The 17,236-nt window shown below is 56.6% G+C and overlaps 1 protein-coding gene across 1 annotated transcript in view; it reads right to left on the bottom strand.

Moving 5' to 3' along the window:
- Nucleotides 1–15,507, bottom strand: part of SLC9A2 (solute carrier family 9 member A2) — a 133,263-nt gene extending 117,756 nt beyond the window's left edge. Inside the window, exon 1 of the mRNA XM_084900498.1 lies at nt 15,074–15,507. Within this exon, the coding sequence (XP_084756624.1) occupies nt 15,074–15,389 (316 nt within the window). The 5' untranslated portion in view covers nt 15,390–15,507. The remainder of the gene's footprint in view (nt 1–15,073) is intronic.
- Between the last annotated feature and the right edge of the window lie 1,729 nt (nt 15,508–17,236).

Raw genomic sequence — 17,236 nt, 5'->3', positions numbered from 1 at the left:
GCCGGCTGCTGGCAGTCTCAAAGTCAGCAGAAAGTCAAACCGTCACCGACACCAGTCATCCCAGCGGGGCCTGCTTCAGCAGCTGCATTGCAGGAAGCATACATTTATTTCTTCTTATGATAGTCTTCCATAAAAATTGTCTTCATAATATAATATGAATCGAATTTAAAATGTATATATATTCATTTATGTACACACACACACACACACACACACAGAATCCCACTTTAGAGGCTTTCCCTCAGAAACACAGATGTTCCTGCCTAATTGCAAACATCAGTGGGTGCGCACAAAGAAACCTCTTTTAAATAAGCAGCATCTCCTGTGCTCTGCACCCAGCGCCCACCCCGCTGGAAGCGCCGCCCGGGCTCTCTGAGGCAGTCGCAGGCGCAGCGTCTCCATCTTGCTGCCGGTGCTTCTGCAGTTAACCACGCCGGGTCCTCACTTACTCTCAATTGTCAGAGTCAAATAGGTTCTCTCTTAGATGCTGTCCTTTTCTCTGTCCCTCCTTTCTTCCTCTTTTCCATCCATCCCAGACCGAAACCACCCAGCCACTGCCTGACCTTCCTCAACATACTTTGATCAGAGTGTGTGAGTGTCAGCGAGAGTGGGCGCTGCCTAGCCAGCTGATCCCAGCCTGCGGGAGCCTGCGGCCCGGTCCCAGCCTGCGGCCCAGTCCCAGCCTGTGGGCCAATCCCAGCCTGCGGCCCGATCCCAGCCTGCGGCCCAGTCCCAGCCTGCGGGCCAGTCCCCGCCTGTGGGCCAATCCCAGCCCGTGGGCCGATCCCAGCCCATGGCCCGATCCCAGCCTGTGGCCCGATCCCAGCCCGTGGGCCAATCCCAGCCTGCGGCCCAGTCCCAGCCCGTGGGCCAATCCCAGCCTGCGGCCCAGTCCCAGCCTGCGGCCCAATCCCAGCCTGTGGGCCGATCCCAGCCCGTGGCCCGATCCCAGCCTGTGGGCCAATCCCAGCCTGCGGGAGCCTGCGGCCCGGTCCCAGCCTGCGGCCCAGTCCCAGCCTGCGGGCCAGTCCCAGCCTGTGGGCCAATCCCAGCCTGCGGCCCGGTCCCAGCCTGTGGGCCAATCCCAGCCTGCGGCCCAGTCCCAGCCTGTGGGCCAGTCCCAGCCTGTGGGCCAATCCCAGCCTGCGGCCCGATCCCAGCCTGTGGGCCAATCCCAGCCTGTGGCCCGATCCCAGCCTGTGGGCCAGTCCCAGCCTGTGGGCCAATCCCAGCCTGTGGGCCAATCCCAGCCTGCGGCCCGATCCCAGCCTGCGGCCCAGTCCCAGCCTGTGGGCCAATCCCAGCCTGCGGCCCAGTCCCAGCCTGTGGGCCAATCCCAGCCTGTGGCCCGATCCCAGCCTGTGGGCCAATCCCAGCCTGTGGGCCAATCCCCGCCTGTGGGCCAATCCCAGCCTGTGGCCCGATCCCAGCCTGTGGGCCAATCCCAGCCTGTGGCCCGATCCCAGCCTGTGGGCCAATCCCAGCCTGTGGCCCGATCCCAGCCTGCGGCCCAGTCCCAGCCTGTGGGCCAATCCCAGCCTGCGGCCCAGTCCCAGCCTGTGGGCCAATCCCAGCCTGCGGGAACCTGTGGCCTGATCCCCGCCTGTGGTCCGATCCCAGCCCGTGGGCCAATCCCAGCCTGCGGCCCGATCCCAGCCTGCGGCCCAGTCCCAGCCTGTGGGCCAATCCCAGCCCGTGGGCCAATCCCAGCCTGCGGCCCGATCCCAGCCTGCGGCCCAGTCCCAGCCTGTGGGCCAATCCCCGCCTGTGGGCCAATCCCAGCCTGTGGGCCAATCCCAGCCTGCGGGAACCTGTGGCCTGATCCCCGCCTGTGGGCCAATCCCAGCCTGCGGCCCAATCCCAGCCTGTGGGCCAATCCCAGCCTGCGGGAACCTGTGGCCTGATCCCCGCCTGTGGGCCAATCCCAGCCTGCGGCCCAGTCCCAGCCTGTGGGCCAATCCCAGCCTGCGGCCCAGTCCCAGCCTGTGGGCCAATCCCAGCCTGTGGGCCAATCCCAGCCTGTGGGCCAATCCCAGCCTGCGGGAACCTGTGGCCTGATCCCCGCCTGTGGGCCAATCCCAGCCTGCGGGAACATGTGGCCTGATCCCCGCCTGTGGGCCAATCCCAGCCTGCGGGAACATGTGGCCTGATCCCCGCCTGTGGGCCAATCCCAGCCTGCGGGAACATGTGGCCTGATCCCCGCCTGTGGGCCAATCCCAGCCTGCGGGAACATGTGGCCTGATCCCCGCCTGTGGCCCGATCCCAGCCTGCGGCCCGATCCCAGCCTGCGGCCCGATCCCAGCCTGCGGGAACCTGTGGCCTGATCCCCGCCTGTGGGCCAATCCCAGCCTGCGGGAACATGTGGCCCGATCCCAGCCCGTGGCCCGATCCCAGCCTGTGGGAACATGTGGCCTGATCCCCGCCTGTGGGCCAATCCCAGCCTGCGGGAACATGTGGCCTGATCCCTGCCTGTGGCCTGATCCCAGCCTGTGGCCCGATCCCAGCCTGTGGGCCAATCCCAGCCTGCGGGAACCTGTGGCCTGATCCCCGCCTGTGGGCCGATCCCAGCCTGCAGGAGCCTTTGGGCCTCGGGGGCTTGTGGGCCTCGGTGCGCGCTGCGCGGGGCCCGTGGGCTGAGCCTGTGGCCCTCGGCTGGGCTCCTGCCTCCAGCCCCGCGGCTGTGCTCCTGAGTCTCCCTCCATCACAGAGCTGCGGCCCCAGGTCTGAGGCGAGGCTGTCGCCTGTGCTCAGGTCTCCGAGGCCACAGCCCACCGCACTGTGAGCAGCCCACACGGGTGTTGGTTTCTCTCCTGGTCATTGGGCCTTTCCCTCTCAAGGCACCTTTTCCTGCGCTGGGAAGAGCCCCCGTGGCAACCAACGGAAGGAACAGGAGGCTTGTGTTACACAGTTTTGCAAAATGCCCATGAACAGTGAAACCAAGGTGGAAACTCCTAGGCTCTCAGGCAGCCCAAGGACGCTGGCTTCGCCATCCTGAGCAGACAGACACTGGGCACGCACCATTCAAACCATGTGTGCGTTCGAGAGTGAAATGCATGCCTCCCACACCAGTGAGGGCTGCAGACGCCAAGGGAACGCTAACTGCCAGGTGGGGACAGGGCCCGCTGGAGGAGCAGGGACGCGGCCGGCCTGGGCGAGTCAAGTCCTCGTCTATGTTTCCGGGGCTGCAGCTCGAAACCGTCTACTGCTCCTGCCCAGCGGTAGGCCTGCACTTTAGGTTTCACAGCCACGAAGCAGGTTGCCCCGCCCCAGGACTCCACATCTTCACCTCAGAGCACCACCCATCTGCCTCTCAGCGCCTTCCTCCCCCCTCCCTACCTTTGTTCCTTCCTTCGTCCATTTAGTGACACCATTAGATGAAGGGGTTTGAGCAAGAAGATTAGATTTGAACAAAGTGTTCCAAGGTAAAACTTCCCAGTGTACTATTTAGGGGGGATGACATAATTCGGGGAGCAGTTAAGTTCTGGTGACTATTTCTGAGTGACCCTTTGCATAGTCAAGCTGTGGGCGGGACAGAGGGGGAGGGAGCACCAGGCTGGGGTGGTAATAGGGACTGTAACCTGGATTCAAACTGCCTACTGCTCTCATTGACGGGGACAAGGTTACCCGGAGAGCTACTGCCCCCCCTCCCCACCCTGTGTTGGAATTTTATTTTCTCGTTGGTTTTTATTCCTTTAAGATCCTGACTTCTAAATGGATTTACCACTTGCTTAAAATAAATAGATCAACACAGAGTGAAAACCCTGCACAGTCGCCAGCAATTGCTACCTAATGTCATTTCTCATTGAGTGGTTGCCAACACCAACTGCAGTCCTTACGTGGAGGGAACCACAGGCACGTGGGGCAGGGTGACACCGAGGACAGCCCACGAGGGATCACACCATTCCCCAGCCCCCGGGACATCCAGGGGGCTGACGCTGCCTTCTCTGGCTTCAGACGGCCAGCTCCAGTCTCTGCACACCCACGTGCCTACTGTGCAGACCGAGGTGTCTCCATGGCATCAGGGTGTGTGCGTCTCAGGAATTCTTATGGCCCCATCTTCATCATAATTATTATGTTTCATTAAAACACTAACCAAACCTATAATGTGTTTAGTGGGACATGGAGGGCTGGAGGGCTGGAGGGGTGGAGGTCTGGAGGCCTGCCAATTACGGCATTTGTTAGAAGATTTAGGAATGGTGACAGCTCCCCTGGAAATGAAAAGAAAAAGACAAAAAAACAATAACAAAAACCTGAAGAGAAGTGAAGTCATTAAATACACAATTTAGCTGTCATGCGAACCAAATTCCTTTTGCAAAACCATTAGCACCCCTGAGCAGAGCCTGGACTGTGAGCGTATGAATGAATGTCAGCAGTGAATAAAAAATGTGAATCTAAGTAGATGACAGATGTGAAACAACTGAAAATATGAAACAGTGTTATCCAGATCCTGGACCTCATTAGCTTTAGCTATGTGCACGCTGAGCTCCACAGGGTGGGCCCAGACCACGCCCGGCCCAGAGTCTGTGTGCGGAGGGCAGGGGTGAGCACACAGCTGCCAGGGACCACAGGCCCGTGTCAGAGCTAAGCAGCCAGCAGAGACCGACGTGGGCCAAGAAACGGGGCCAAGATGTTCTCTAATTCCCTCTAACTGTGAGCCCCAGTGAGGCAGCGTCCGTCTCGCCAGGCAGCTCACAAGAGAATGCACAGGACGATGCCATTCTCCGGAGAAGACCGAGTGGCATGGGGTGAATCCCCGGAGCCCAGGGGATGGCGAGGTCTCCATTCCGGGCGGCGCGGCCAGGAGAACGTCCACACTGGGAAAGAGAGGCCGCCCAGCAGTTTCACAGCGATAACTCCTTCAGCAGCACTTGCTTTAAATGCATTCCTCCCTAGATTCCTATAGAAACAGTTTACACGCAGAGTGCAGGGGACGTGGAGATCATCTGAAAAGCACGTGTGTTCCCTTCACCTGTGGCGTGTCCTCAGCCTGGTGTGAGACTCCGGGGAGACCACACTCCCCTCTGCTGCCCCCACCATTCCGCCTGGCTGCTCCTGCCAGTTTCCAGGACAGAAACCGGATCCTTTCCCTTTGGGAACTCACTGCGGAAAGCTGGCCGTGAATTTTTAACGTGTAACATTGGAGACCAAGCTGTGTGACTTAGACAGAACGCTCTGCATCACAGCAACAGCAGGGGCAGGGACACCCAGACCATCTAGCAATCGGCAAACAGTGGCTCCCCGTGCAAGGAAATGCGGTCAGCTCTGGACAGGCTGCAGACACCCGTTCCCCACCCAGCGGCAACCAAATCTCCCCGCAGTGAGGCAGCACGCTTGCTTACTGAGCGCACAACTCTGTCCTCACCGCAGCCTAGGAGGAGGCTGCTGTTGCCGCCCCATCTTACAGATGAGGTTAGAGAGGTTGACTAATTCACCCAAAGTCCACAGGTAGGAGGTGACAGAGTTGAGATTTTAGACAACAGAGCTTAAGTTACCAAAGTATGTGCAATAGCAGAATACACATTAGAAGTAGAGTGGCCAAATAACTTATCAAATAAATATTTGAGAGTGAAAGGGTATGCTATTAATGAATGTGCTATTATAACAAATGTAAACTGTGGACTTCCTGGACAGACCATGGTGTGTGGGCGATTTAACTGCTAGATGATTGAATTGAGATGAAACAGAAAGCGTCTAGATATTTATTCTTCATCTCCTCAGTGATTATTTGTGGGGAACCTACCATGTGCCACACTGTCCTAGACCCTTCCCTCATGGAGCGACATCCTAATGAACGTCACGTGTGCATATGTGTCTGTATGTGCATATGTACATGTGCAAGTCAATAAGTATGTATGCAGGTGCAATAATAAGACAGATATGACATCTTTCCTCATATAAATCTGTTGGGGTTGGACTTTAGCCTATTAAAATTATATGGGTTGAACATTTAATCTATGAATCATTAACATGACGATAAAGAGGTAACATGCAAATTGATCCTCACACCCTTGCATAAGATGGTGACCCTCATGTGGTCAAAGATGGCCACCCCCATGTGGTCAAAGATGGCTGCCACAAGATGGCTGGCAGGAAAGGGTAGTTGTGGGCGAACAGGCAACAGGGGAGAACAGTTGAAGGAGACCAGACCTGCAGGGAGGGCAGTTGGTGGGGACCACGTCTGCAGGGGAGGGCAGTTGGAGGCGACTGGGCCAACAGGGGAGGGCAGTTGGGGGCGACCAGGCCAGCAAAGGACGGCAGTTGGGAGTAATCGGACCAGCAAGGGAGAAGTTAGGTGTTGATCAGGCTGGCAGGGGAGTGGTTAGGGGGTGCTCAGGCTGGCATGCAGGCGAGCAGTTGGGAGCCAGCAGTCCAGGATTGTGAGAGGATGTCTGACTCAGATATCCTTTTGAGGGGCCCCAGATTGGAGAGGGTGCAGGCTGGGCTGAGGGACACCCTTCCCCAGTGCATGAATTTTGGGCAATGGGCCTCTAGTTAACATGATAAACATATATTTAAAAAACATTAGAATTTTACTTTCTGAAAGTTATGGATGGTGGAAAAGACTAGACCAGTGGTCGGCAAATTTATTAGTCCACAGGGCCTGATATCAACAGTACAATGATTGAAATTCCTTTTGAGAGCCACATTTTTTAAACTTAAACTTCTTCTAATGTCACACCTTTAAAATAGACTCGCCCAGGCCATGGTATTTTGTGTAAGAGCCATACTCAAGGGGCCAAAGAGCCGCATATGGCTTGCGAACTGCAGTTTGCCAACCACAGGACTAGACCAAGGTTCAAAAATTCTGCCCTCCAGTTCAGCTCCCATACTCCCCCCAAGTCAGGCCACACTCCATCTCAGTGGCTCTCTCCTGCCCTGTGTAGAGTTGTGCAGTCAGACTGATCTAACTTTGGGGCTACTGCTGCTTCTGGTGCATTTCAGTCCGCACAGTGACCCATGGGGTAGGTGGGATGCTACCGCCATTGTTGTCTGATTTTACAATGAAGCTCTGACAGTCAGCCGGAGGCAATGAGGGCGGCGTGAGACTCCGACAGCCAGGCTTCGGCTCCTGGCGAAGAGGTGACACAGCCAGGACCCTGGTGACCACTGACAGTCTGGAGTCAGCCTTCTCCTCTGCAGGCAGGACACAGATTCCACGCCCTCCCCTCGCCCCCACCCCGTTCTCCCCCTTTCACCATCAACACCCCCCCTCCCCCCGCCTCTCAAGAGCGGCAGTGCCCTGGACACTCCCTAAGCTCTCAAAAGCCGTTTCCTCATCTATTTTTTAAACCTGGGCATAATAATGGCGCCTGTCTCGCAGCACCACTGTGAGGATTAAAGGAGATAATGGGCAGGAAGCACCAGGCCCAGGCCCTGGCCTGGAGAATGCTCTGCCATTGTTAGCTCCTGCATTTTATTAAAGAGATCGCACCGGGGGATTAGCCAGTCTCACCATCTCCGTGCTCCAGTGCCACCTGCCACTGCTCTGCCCAGGCTCCTCCTGGGCCCGGAGGCCAGCTCACAAACAGGACACGTGCTGCCAGAGTGCAGCGGGGGCCCCCGTGGGGTGCCCGGGAACAAGCCTCTCAGAGGCTCTCACATGCAGGTGGGCATGTGTAACCTGGTCTCTCTGCAGGTGAAATTTCTGAATATAATTGTGAATTGGATTTTTCCTTTCTTACTTCAAAGGTGACCTCTGTATGCCAACACTAAGCAATGACATGAAATGCACACTTAAAACTATGGTCTGTCAAAGCCACAGGCAGAGCCTTCCGAGGCAGGCCCATGCCTCCTCTGGAATTGCTGGAGAGAGACACACACAGCTTCCAATAAGGGAAGAATTGTTTAAATCCAGGTCATAAAGGGCTTGCACAGTGATGAACAATGTGCAGGGTTATTCCAGGAAGCACGTCATTGTGATTCATTATATTTAAAGATGTAATTGCAAGAGAGTAACCTGTAATTGTGCATGTCTCCTTTGGAATGACAATACGCCCATGCCCACACATCTCTTTAACAAAATAAACACATGTTTGTCTTGGCTTATGCTTCTTTTGCTCTGAGAGTAAACTCTTTGTTATAGATGGCTCCCCCACCCCCCATTATCCCTATTGAAATAGTAACAGAAGTAGCAGCCACCGGTCCTCCAAGCCACCAATTAAATAAGAAGCAAGTGTGTGAGGGCGTGCCAGGCGAGAACACGGTGTGTCCTGAGCTCTGCTAACGCACGGCCTCCCTCCTCGGTCGGGGCTGTCTTTTCCAACACCCATCACTGCCTGCTGTGTGCTTTCTAGACACGTGCAAAGCCACAGAGGATAAAACAAAGGCAAATGCCCACACCCCGCAGTGGGAAAACTAGGGAAGTACACGTTACTTTTACCTCAAATTAAAGAGGATCCACGGGGACATTCTCTGAGCAGAACATGCCTGTGGACTTGCAACGCTAGGTAGAAAAGCTTCTTAGGGTCAGGGAAAGGCCATGGAGCCACAGGGTGGACCACGGAGGCCTCTGCCCTGAAAACAGGCAGCACTGACAGCTGCCAGGCTCGGCACTTTTTTTCCCCTTTAACCTGGAAGGCCTGATAAATGGAGAAAAATCGAAGTGGGAGATGTAGGTTGACTTTCAAGCCATAGAACCAGAACTCCGCATTCAGGGATTGCCCGCCCACGTGCTGGGACCTGGCTTTTGAGCACCCACCTGAGGACAAGAAATCTGACTTCAGTCCATAAGGGGAGGCCTCCGGCCTGAATGCCTGAGCATCAGAGAGCTACTTTGTCCTAAATAAGCAAATAGGAGAGCCAGGGAAAAATGAAAAGGAACCACCTCAATTCTGCTCAAGCTAGTGCTCTATCATTTATGTTATAACATCTTACCTAATAATAGACAAACATGTAAATTGACCTTATCTTTGCTATGCCCCTAGCCAATCAGAGTGACTATGCAAATTAACCCAAACAAGATGGTGGTTAATTTGCATTCATAGGCACCCAACACCTGTGTCCCAGGAACATCCTGGCACCCAGGTCACTGTGAGGTAAGGCCTGGGCAGGAGTGGACCCCCTGTGATTGATTGCAGGGAGCTGGCGCTCTCCTCCTGCCCAAGAGGCTTTAGGCCTGGGCAGGGCCCAGCCCACAATTGGTGTGAACTACAGAGGAAACACCTTTTCTGACTGCTCATTGGCTAAGCTCCCTGTATGCCACTGGTAATATTCTTAGTAACTTGGGTAATAAGAATCCAGAAAGGTGATCTAGGGTTTTTCCACCACACTTCTAGAGAAAAACAACAACGAAGGTCTGCTGCTGGAGGGCTAAGGAATGTCATATCCTGCCCTAGCCGGTTTGACTCAGTGGATAGAGCCCCGGCCTGCTGACCACAGGGTCCAGGTTCGATTCTGATCAAGGGAATGTACCTAGGTTGCAGGCTCCTCCCTGGCCAGGGCCCAGATCAGGGCTCATGCAGGAGGCAACCAATCAAAGTGTTCCTCTCACTTTGATGTTGCTCTCTGTCTTTCCCTTTCTATTCCACATTCTCTAAAAGTCAATGGAAACATATCCTCAGGTGAGGATAAAAGAAAGAAAGAAAGAAAGAAATGCATATCCTATGAAAGACACATCTTGAAAATGCCTAAAGAAAGTCGTCATTTTTTTCTTGGTGAAGGGACTGGAGTCTGTGTTGATGAAAACACCTTGGTGGCTGTGGTGACTGGCAGTGGCTGCAGCAGCAGGGTGATGGGCCTGGTGCCTTCCCCTGATCAGCCCGGTTGCCACCCACAAAGGGAGGCCAGACTGCAGCTTAGGACATCCCCTGAGGGCTCCCAGTATGTGAGAGGGGGCAGGTTGGGCTGAGGGACCCTCTCCCCCATGAATCTCATGCACTGGGCCCCTAGTCTCTCTATATAAAAGCCTAGGTGACCATCCAACCATTAGATTGTCTGATCAGTAGTTGTGATGTACAATGACCACCAGGGGGCAGATGCTCAATGCAGGAGCTGCTGAGCTGCGGTGACTTGGCAGCTGCAGTTCCTGGGTTAAGCACCTGGAACTAGAGAGGAGGGAGCCCTATTCCAGGGTGCGTCACCCGAGAACTGCTCTATCTCAATTTGGAACCCCTCAGGGATGTCAGAGAGCGGCTTCAGTCCAATCCCTGCAGGCCAAGCCACGGGACCCCACTGGTGCATGAATCCATGCACAGGGTCTCTAATCCTATATAATAAAAGCCCTAATATGCAAATAGACCAAATGGTGCAACAACTGGTTGGTGAGGGGCGGGGCTGGTGAGCAGGTGGCATCAGGCCAGACAAGGCAGGTGCCAGCGGGCAGAGGGAGGGGACAGCAAGTAGGGGTGGCAGTGAAGGGGTGATCGGGCAGTGGGGCTGGTTGCTTGCTGGCTGGTGCAGTTCCCTGATGGGCCCCTCAGAGGGAGGCCAGACTGTGGCTTAGGCCTGCTCCCTCTGGATCCCCTGAGGGCTCCGGACTGTGAGACCCAGCCGGGCTGAGGGACCCACCTCCCAGAGCACACGTTTTCGTGCACTGGGCCTCTAGTAATATATAAAAGGGAAAGTCAGTAGATGCGATAGACATATGAATTAGCAACCCAAAAAACTAGGAATAAGAGAACAATCTAAACAGTAAAATAGTTTAAATAAAATAATAAAAAGAGGGATGAAATCTATAGTTACATAACAAAGAGCATGAACAAACTGCAGAAGCACTTGGAAAAGGACCAAACACGCTTAAGTGCCAAGATCATTGAAATGGACTTCCGGTGAGTAGGTTAACCACAGAGTGGAAACACACTGCAAGTAATCTGTAGCTGGAACAGAGAGCAGCATTAAGAAACTTGGAAGCACAACAAATTTCAAGTGAGAAAAATAAAATAAATTCATACTGAGACACACCTCGGCAACTGAAGAATAACCACACAAAATCTCTTAAGTACAAGCAGAGAGAGAAGTCAGATACACTCCAAAGGCCAGTGAGCAGCAACCTAATTCACCTTAGCAACAACAGGGGGCAGAAAATAATGAAATAATGTTTTGCAACGAAGTTATAATTACTCACCCCCTGGACTGTCATATAATTATTCAAGGAGATGATCAAAGTAAAGACATTTTTTAGACAAAGACTGAGGGAATTTATCATTCAAGGTCGTCCCTGAAGTATCCACCAAGGAACATATTTCAGTAGGAAGGAAACAGACCGGAAGAGAAGGGAGATGCAGAAGTAGCACGAGGACACTGATAGCGTGGCTGCGATATGCCGGGTTGCCAAGGGAATGAAAACCTATTGGAGGATCCAAATTACACAAAGCAGATCCAAATTACACGACGAAAACTTATCATTCAACCATTGGTGAAACTCTATCCATATACAAAACATCAAATTCACTTGATTTTACTGGTGAGTTTTACCTCCCTCCCGGAACAAATACACTCATACAAAAGGTTTTGGGCTTCAAGACACGTTAAAGAATTCTGGGGGGAAAAAAAAAAAAATAAATAAATAAAGCATCCCATTAGTGATAAATAATAGTGTAATTGTTAAAGTTGATATAAAAAGTAACATTTTGGTGTGGAACCTTATTTTACAGTAATAATATGCCATTATTTAAAAAGGTACAAAGCGGTTCCTGCAGTAGAGGACAGAGATACCGTTCTAAAGAAAGCACCTGGCTTGGTCCTTGGAAAGAGCCCGGAAGCTGCTGAGCCAGCTGCAGACAGAGAGGGGCTTGGCCGCCCAGAGAGGGAGGCTGGCAGGGAGGGTCCGCAGGAACCAGCGCGCGCCTACAGGAACCGAACGCCAGGCTTCAAAGTGAGACGTGAATCAAATAATAGGGGAGGCCGTGAGCTTCATCTCACCAGCCAGCTGGCGAGCTCAGGAAAAGCAACGCTGACAAAAGAGAAACAGGTAAAGGACAAGGGCCGTTCTTTTGTCTTCGGCAGAGATGAGGATCTGGGTAAGGCAGGCAGGTATTATCTAAGAAAACTGGTTTCATATTTCAAACTCAGGGCAGCTTGGAGCCCAGAGGGGAAACCGTCACTGACCAAACTGTATTGTCCTTCCTTAAAACGATAACACATGTTTACCTGATTTTTAGGACAACGGATCGAAGGGAGTGGAAATGCTGCAGCCCCAGGACAAGGGAAGTGAAGGGGCAGGATGGGTCTGACGCCTGGGAGAGAAGCCGGGCACGGGCCTGAGGACAAAGAAGGGGCCTCTGGCCCTGAGCCAGCGGAGCCGGAACCCTGGGGGGGCGGGGGTGGGGGGGGAGAGGGGCGAAGGCCTGTGTCCCTGCTCAGGGCAGACCCACTGACCACTGCACGGGGGAGAGCAGAGGAGCCAGCCTCTCTTCTGAATTCTTGGCCTGTTTTCTGGGCTGTGCAGGACTGACCAAGCAAATGGGCATTTTTACTGATAAAAAAGCCAACTTCCTCAAAGACAAACATTTAAAATGAAAGAACACGTGTGAGGATTGAAGTGAAGAACAGATTGGGAGATGTTGGTTGCCAAAATTTTAAAAACTTTTCAAAGCTGTACTAAATTTTCTGTTCTTTTACTTATGAGACTACTTCACACACACACACACACCCTCATCCTCATCATTTCAGGAAGCTTTATTACTAAAGATTTTTTTAAAGCAAATAATTAGAAAATTTATTTTCCCTAATAACCAGATAAAACGATGACAAGTTGACTCATTTAACACCTGTGACGGTAATTTTTCTAGATTTCTATTGTGTTGCAAACTAGAAAACTATTCTGAACTCACCATCAGGCATGATTTAATTTTTTTATTTTCCAGTTACCGCTGACATAACGTAATATCTTAGTTCCATCTGTACCACACGGTGCTTTGACCTGCAAACATCATTAGGAACCTCCCGGTGGGGCAGCCTGTTCTGCCTGGTCCGAGCGAGCATGGCTGGCATTGCTCCGGGACCTCCGGGCAGGTAAGTTCAGGTGCACCAGGCACAGGGCGTAAAAGTGCCACAAATAGAAACCTTGGCATTTTGCATGAGTTAATATTCCTGTTACCTCATAGCCCTATGTCCCTCTGCACGGCTCCGTTTATCATCCTCCCCAAATATGAGCAAACTAAGCTATGCAAGTGACCCAAAAGAATAGTTTTTTTTTTTTCATTGCAGCAGTTAAAATATAAATTGAATGACCACTAATGGGCCGGGAAAGTGTCCCACAGACAGCACCCCCCCCCCTTCCCCAGGGACAGAGCAGTGGCAGCAGGACTATACACAGGGAGCATCAAGACAAGTCCCAAGGACAGCTCTGAGGCCTAAAACCACCTGCTGCTCTGAGAGCGCTCTGCCCCCAGCCCTGGCCCCTCTTTGCTCAGATCCTCCTGGCGGGAGATATGAGCATCTGACTTTGTTTCCAACTCTGAGCCACCCAGGTGCCGAAAGGAAGAGGAAATAGTAGCCAGAGAAGGTCAGCATGGGGGGGGGGGGGGGCAGGCAGACCCGGAGAACAGCCAGTGCCCAGCCAGAAATAAATCACATAAGGAGCTGCCAACAGGCAGATCGATGCCCTATGACCAGCACAGATCCCTGTTAATAAAACAGGCACTGTGAGTGTGATAAGGTCACAGAGATGAGAAGATCATGGCAGGAAAAGAGTGGGAAGGAAGGCACCCCACAGAGTGCCAGCCGGTGGAGGAGGCGGAGCTGGGACAGCCTGGCACTCAGACCTCAGACCCGAGCTGGGAAACAGACTTGCCCGCGGTCCCGGGTGCCACCCCCGCGCCCACTCCCTATGTCCCCTGCACCAGCATTATCCTCAGGGTGCCACACAAACCCATTCCCCGTGAGTGAGCCTTCACACCAAACAGCCCGGACAGGCAGGGGAGGACCGGCCGGGGAGCCAGCCTGGCCTGTCGCTTCTCAGTCCCTCCGAGAAGCCAGGCCATCGTGCCCCCGGGTGGCTGCGGAAATGAGGCGCAGCGAACTTAAGCGGCCCCTCGCAGCCGTTATTAGTGTGATTAACCAGATTGAAGTAGTCAGGAGCGAAGAGCAGAAGAAAGAATGGTAATTGAATAGAAGGGCAGCAGGCGCAGCGATGGGAGCGGTGGCAGCGGGTCTGCCCCCCTCACGGCGGCCCCGGTCCGCCCGCCGGGCCGGCCCGTGTGCCTGCGGGGAGGCCGTGCGCGGGGCAGACACCGGCCGTCACAGGCAGAGCAGAGGCGGCAGGTGCCGCTCGGTCCCCTGACGGGACCTGCTGGCCTCAGCCCACAGGGAGGCTCCCTCCGCCGCACCTCCCTCCGCCGCCTTGGCCGCTGCCCCTGGGGATGGAGTCCTTTCCTCCCTGGCCGCCGGGCCATCTTGGAAAACCCGGGAGACGCATCCTTTGCGGGAGCAGGTGATCGCTGCCCCCCGCCCAGCCGCCCTCTGACTGCCCGGCAGGGGGCTTTGGGGCGCCGAGGGCCGCCCTCCGCCCCGCGCCCCGGCCACAGGCCGCTCCGCCGCCGGGCAGGTGCGGGGTCACCCACCTCCGCCGAACGCCCTCGGAGCCACTGGCAGCGGCTGCGCGTCTTCGGATACAAAGTCTTTAAATGTAAAGTAAGAACAAGGGAAAGCACCACAGCCTCACAGAAGACCGCAGCGAGGGCGCGGGAGGGAGGCAGGGAGGGCAGGCCAGTCCGCTTTCCAATGGGAGTGAAAGGAGTTCCAAAAGAGGGTCGATTATTTTAAAATGTTCATCTTGCCTCCCTGGCCTGTCCTCCCCGACTTCGCCCCAAAAAGCGCTTCCTGGAGAGGAAGCCTCAGCCCCAAGCAGGGAGTGCGGTTCGCCTCCTGATGCTCAGCCCGGCGCCGGACCGCGGCCACTCCCCTCCCAGAGCCCTGCTCCCCTCTACCCCTGTCTGTACCCCTCGCCTGTTCCCCCCTCGCCTTCCCCCCCCCGTCTGTAACCCCCCACCTGTCACCAGGGCGCCGCTGGCCCGGGCTGTACCCGCTCAGGGCAGAGGCCAGCTCCCTCCTCAGCGCGGCTCCCGCCGGCGGTGCCCACCCGGAGCCGCACAGGAGCCCCCTCCGGCCCCGCCCGCGCCCGCCCGGGCCTCACCGATCTTGGCCAGCGAGGCCAGCAGGATCCACAGGGTGATCTCGAAGGGGATCTGCACGTGCGGGTAGTCCAGGGTGAACACGGGCAGCCGGCTCTCCTCCAGCGGCGCCGTCCCCGGGGCCACCACGCTGGCGGGGCTGGGCGGGCTGGCGCTGGTGCCCACGGCCCTGGCGCCCGGCAGCGTCTCGGCGCCCGCGGGCTGGGCTGCGGGCAGGAGCAGCAGGAGCGGCAGGAGCAGCGGGAGCGGAGGGAGCAGCGGGAGCGGAGGGAGCAGCAGCCGCCCGGGCCAGCGCCGCCCGGTGCCCGCCGGCTCCATGGCCCCGCGCGCGGACCCCCGGCGCTCAGCGCATCGCGCCCCGCGCCCCGCGCCGCCGCCAGCCAGGTCTCCGCAGCGCCCGGCCCGGTCCCCACGCGAGCCTCGGCCGCCCTCGGCCGCCCTCCGCCCCCGGCCTGTGCCCGGCCCGGCTCGCCGACCGCAGCTGCAGGCGCGGCCCCGGGCGGCCGGCGGGCGGGGCGGGGCGGGCGCGGCGCCCGGGCGGCGGGGCGGGAGGGCGCGGGCGCCGGGCCGGGCACCGCGCACCTGGCACCTGCCCGAGCGCTCGCGACAGGGCCCCGGGGCAGCGGGGGCGGCAGCTGCGCCCCCCTCCGGCCGCCACGCGCCGGAACCCGCCGCCCCGGAGCCTGAGAGCCGCGGGAGGGGTCGCCGCGCCAGGCGCCCAGGGCCGCTGTCCCCGCCCCGGAGGCAGCGCCGGGCGGCCACCCAGCGCAGGGGCCGGAGCTACCCACGCGCGGCGCCCCTTCTCTCGCCGGCTTCTCCGGGTACACCTGCCGCAGGGCGCGAGGGCGGCGCCCAGGCTCGGTGTCAGAGGGGGCGCCGGCGGGCAGGTGGGGCGCTACCCCGCAGCCCCGCCGCCCTGAGCCCGCTGGAGCTGGGGGGGGGGGCTCTTGGTCCCCCTCAGCCCCCCAAGAGTCACGGATCTCGTCCAGGACTCTCTGCGCCTAGACGTCCCGCCGGACTCGAGGTTCCCCGCCCCCCCCGCCCCCGTCCCCCCCTTCCCCCTGAGCGCTATCCTGTCCCGGGAGCTGGCTGCCAGCCGCTGGCCCTCCCGCTCCCTCCCGGCGCGAAATAGAAACATCTCCCTGTTTTCAGGGCTGGAGGTGCGCATGTCTGGGAGCCACAGAAATGTATTATTTCGTGGAAACCCGGTGGTTTGCCGGCGTAGCCCCGCTTGACCCGCGGCGCTGATTACAGGGCGGCTGCGGCGGAGGGAGGAGAGGAAGCGGTCCCCGGCCAGAGCCGCCTCAGGCCCGCAGCCCCGCGAGGGCGCAGACCGCCTGCACCGCCTTCCCCGCGGCCGGATCCCCAAGCGGGAAGGAGCGCAAGGCAGAGCCGGACTCCGAGCCCAGGAAACAATGTTCCCTTTCAGACTTGGGCACCAACAATTTTGTGTCAAAGTAACATTAAACCCCCGGCCATTCAGCATTTAAAGGGTGTGTGTGTGTGTGTGTGTGTGTGTGTGTGTGTGTGTGGTGTGTGTGTGTGTGGTGTATGTGCGTATGTGTGTGCATGTGTGGGGGTGTGCATGTATGTGTGTGCATGTGTGTGTATGTGTGGGGGGCGGGGCGTGTTCCCCAAAGTTCCAACAGGGCACCGTGAGCTGTCAGCAGAGCGCACTTGAAAACTGAGCTGAGACCGAACAGAAGCTTGGAAGGCACATCCTCCTTGGACTTGAACGTGGCTGGCAGGGCCAGGGCCAGGGCCGGTGAAACGGGAGAGGCCCTGGCGGAGGACAAGCACTCAGTTAGCAGTCAATAAAGCGCAAGTTTCAAAGGAGCGCGGCTGTGTTCACTTCTTAAACAGAACCAACGCGCTGCTCCTCTGTTCCCCGCAGTGTTCACGGAAGACACGTGCTGAACATTTCCTGCGAGAAAGGAAATAATTGCTTTAAAAAATTGCATATCTGTGCGAGGAACTGGTATTTGTGTTAATTAACACAAAACCCCCACAGAGATGCAGACATTATGTGCCCATTCCGTGCAGAGTTATCCATGCAGAATGTTTACAAACAAGCAGACAAGCACACAGGCCCGCCCATCTATCCTGTCCAGGAGGCCCCGGAGTGCAGGCAGGCAGGCACCTCTGCCGACAGGACTCCAGCCCCT

The sequence above is a fragment of the Pipistrellus hanaki genome, assembly GCF_964339955.1.
Source record: "Pipistrellus hanaki genome assembly, chromosome: 12".
In the NCBI taxonomy this organism is placed as follows: Eukaryota; Metazoa; Chordata; class Mammalia; order Chiroptera; family Vespertilionidae; genus Pipistrellus; species Pipistrellus hanaki.
Note: the sequence above shows the minus strand (reverse complement) of the source record. Positions and strands in the feature narration are given on the sequence as shown.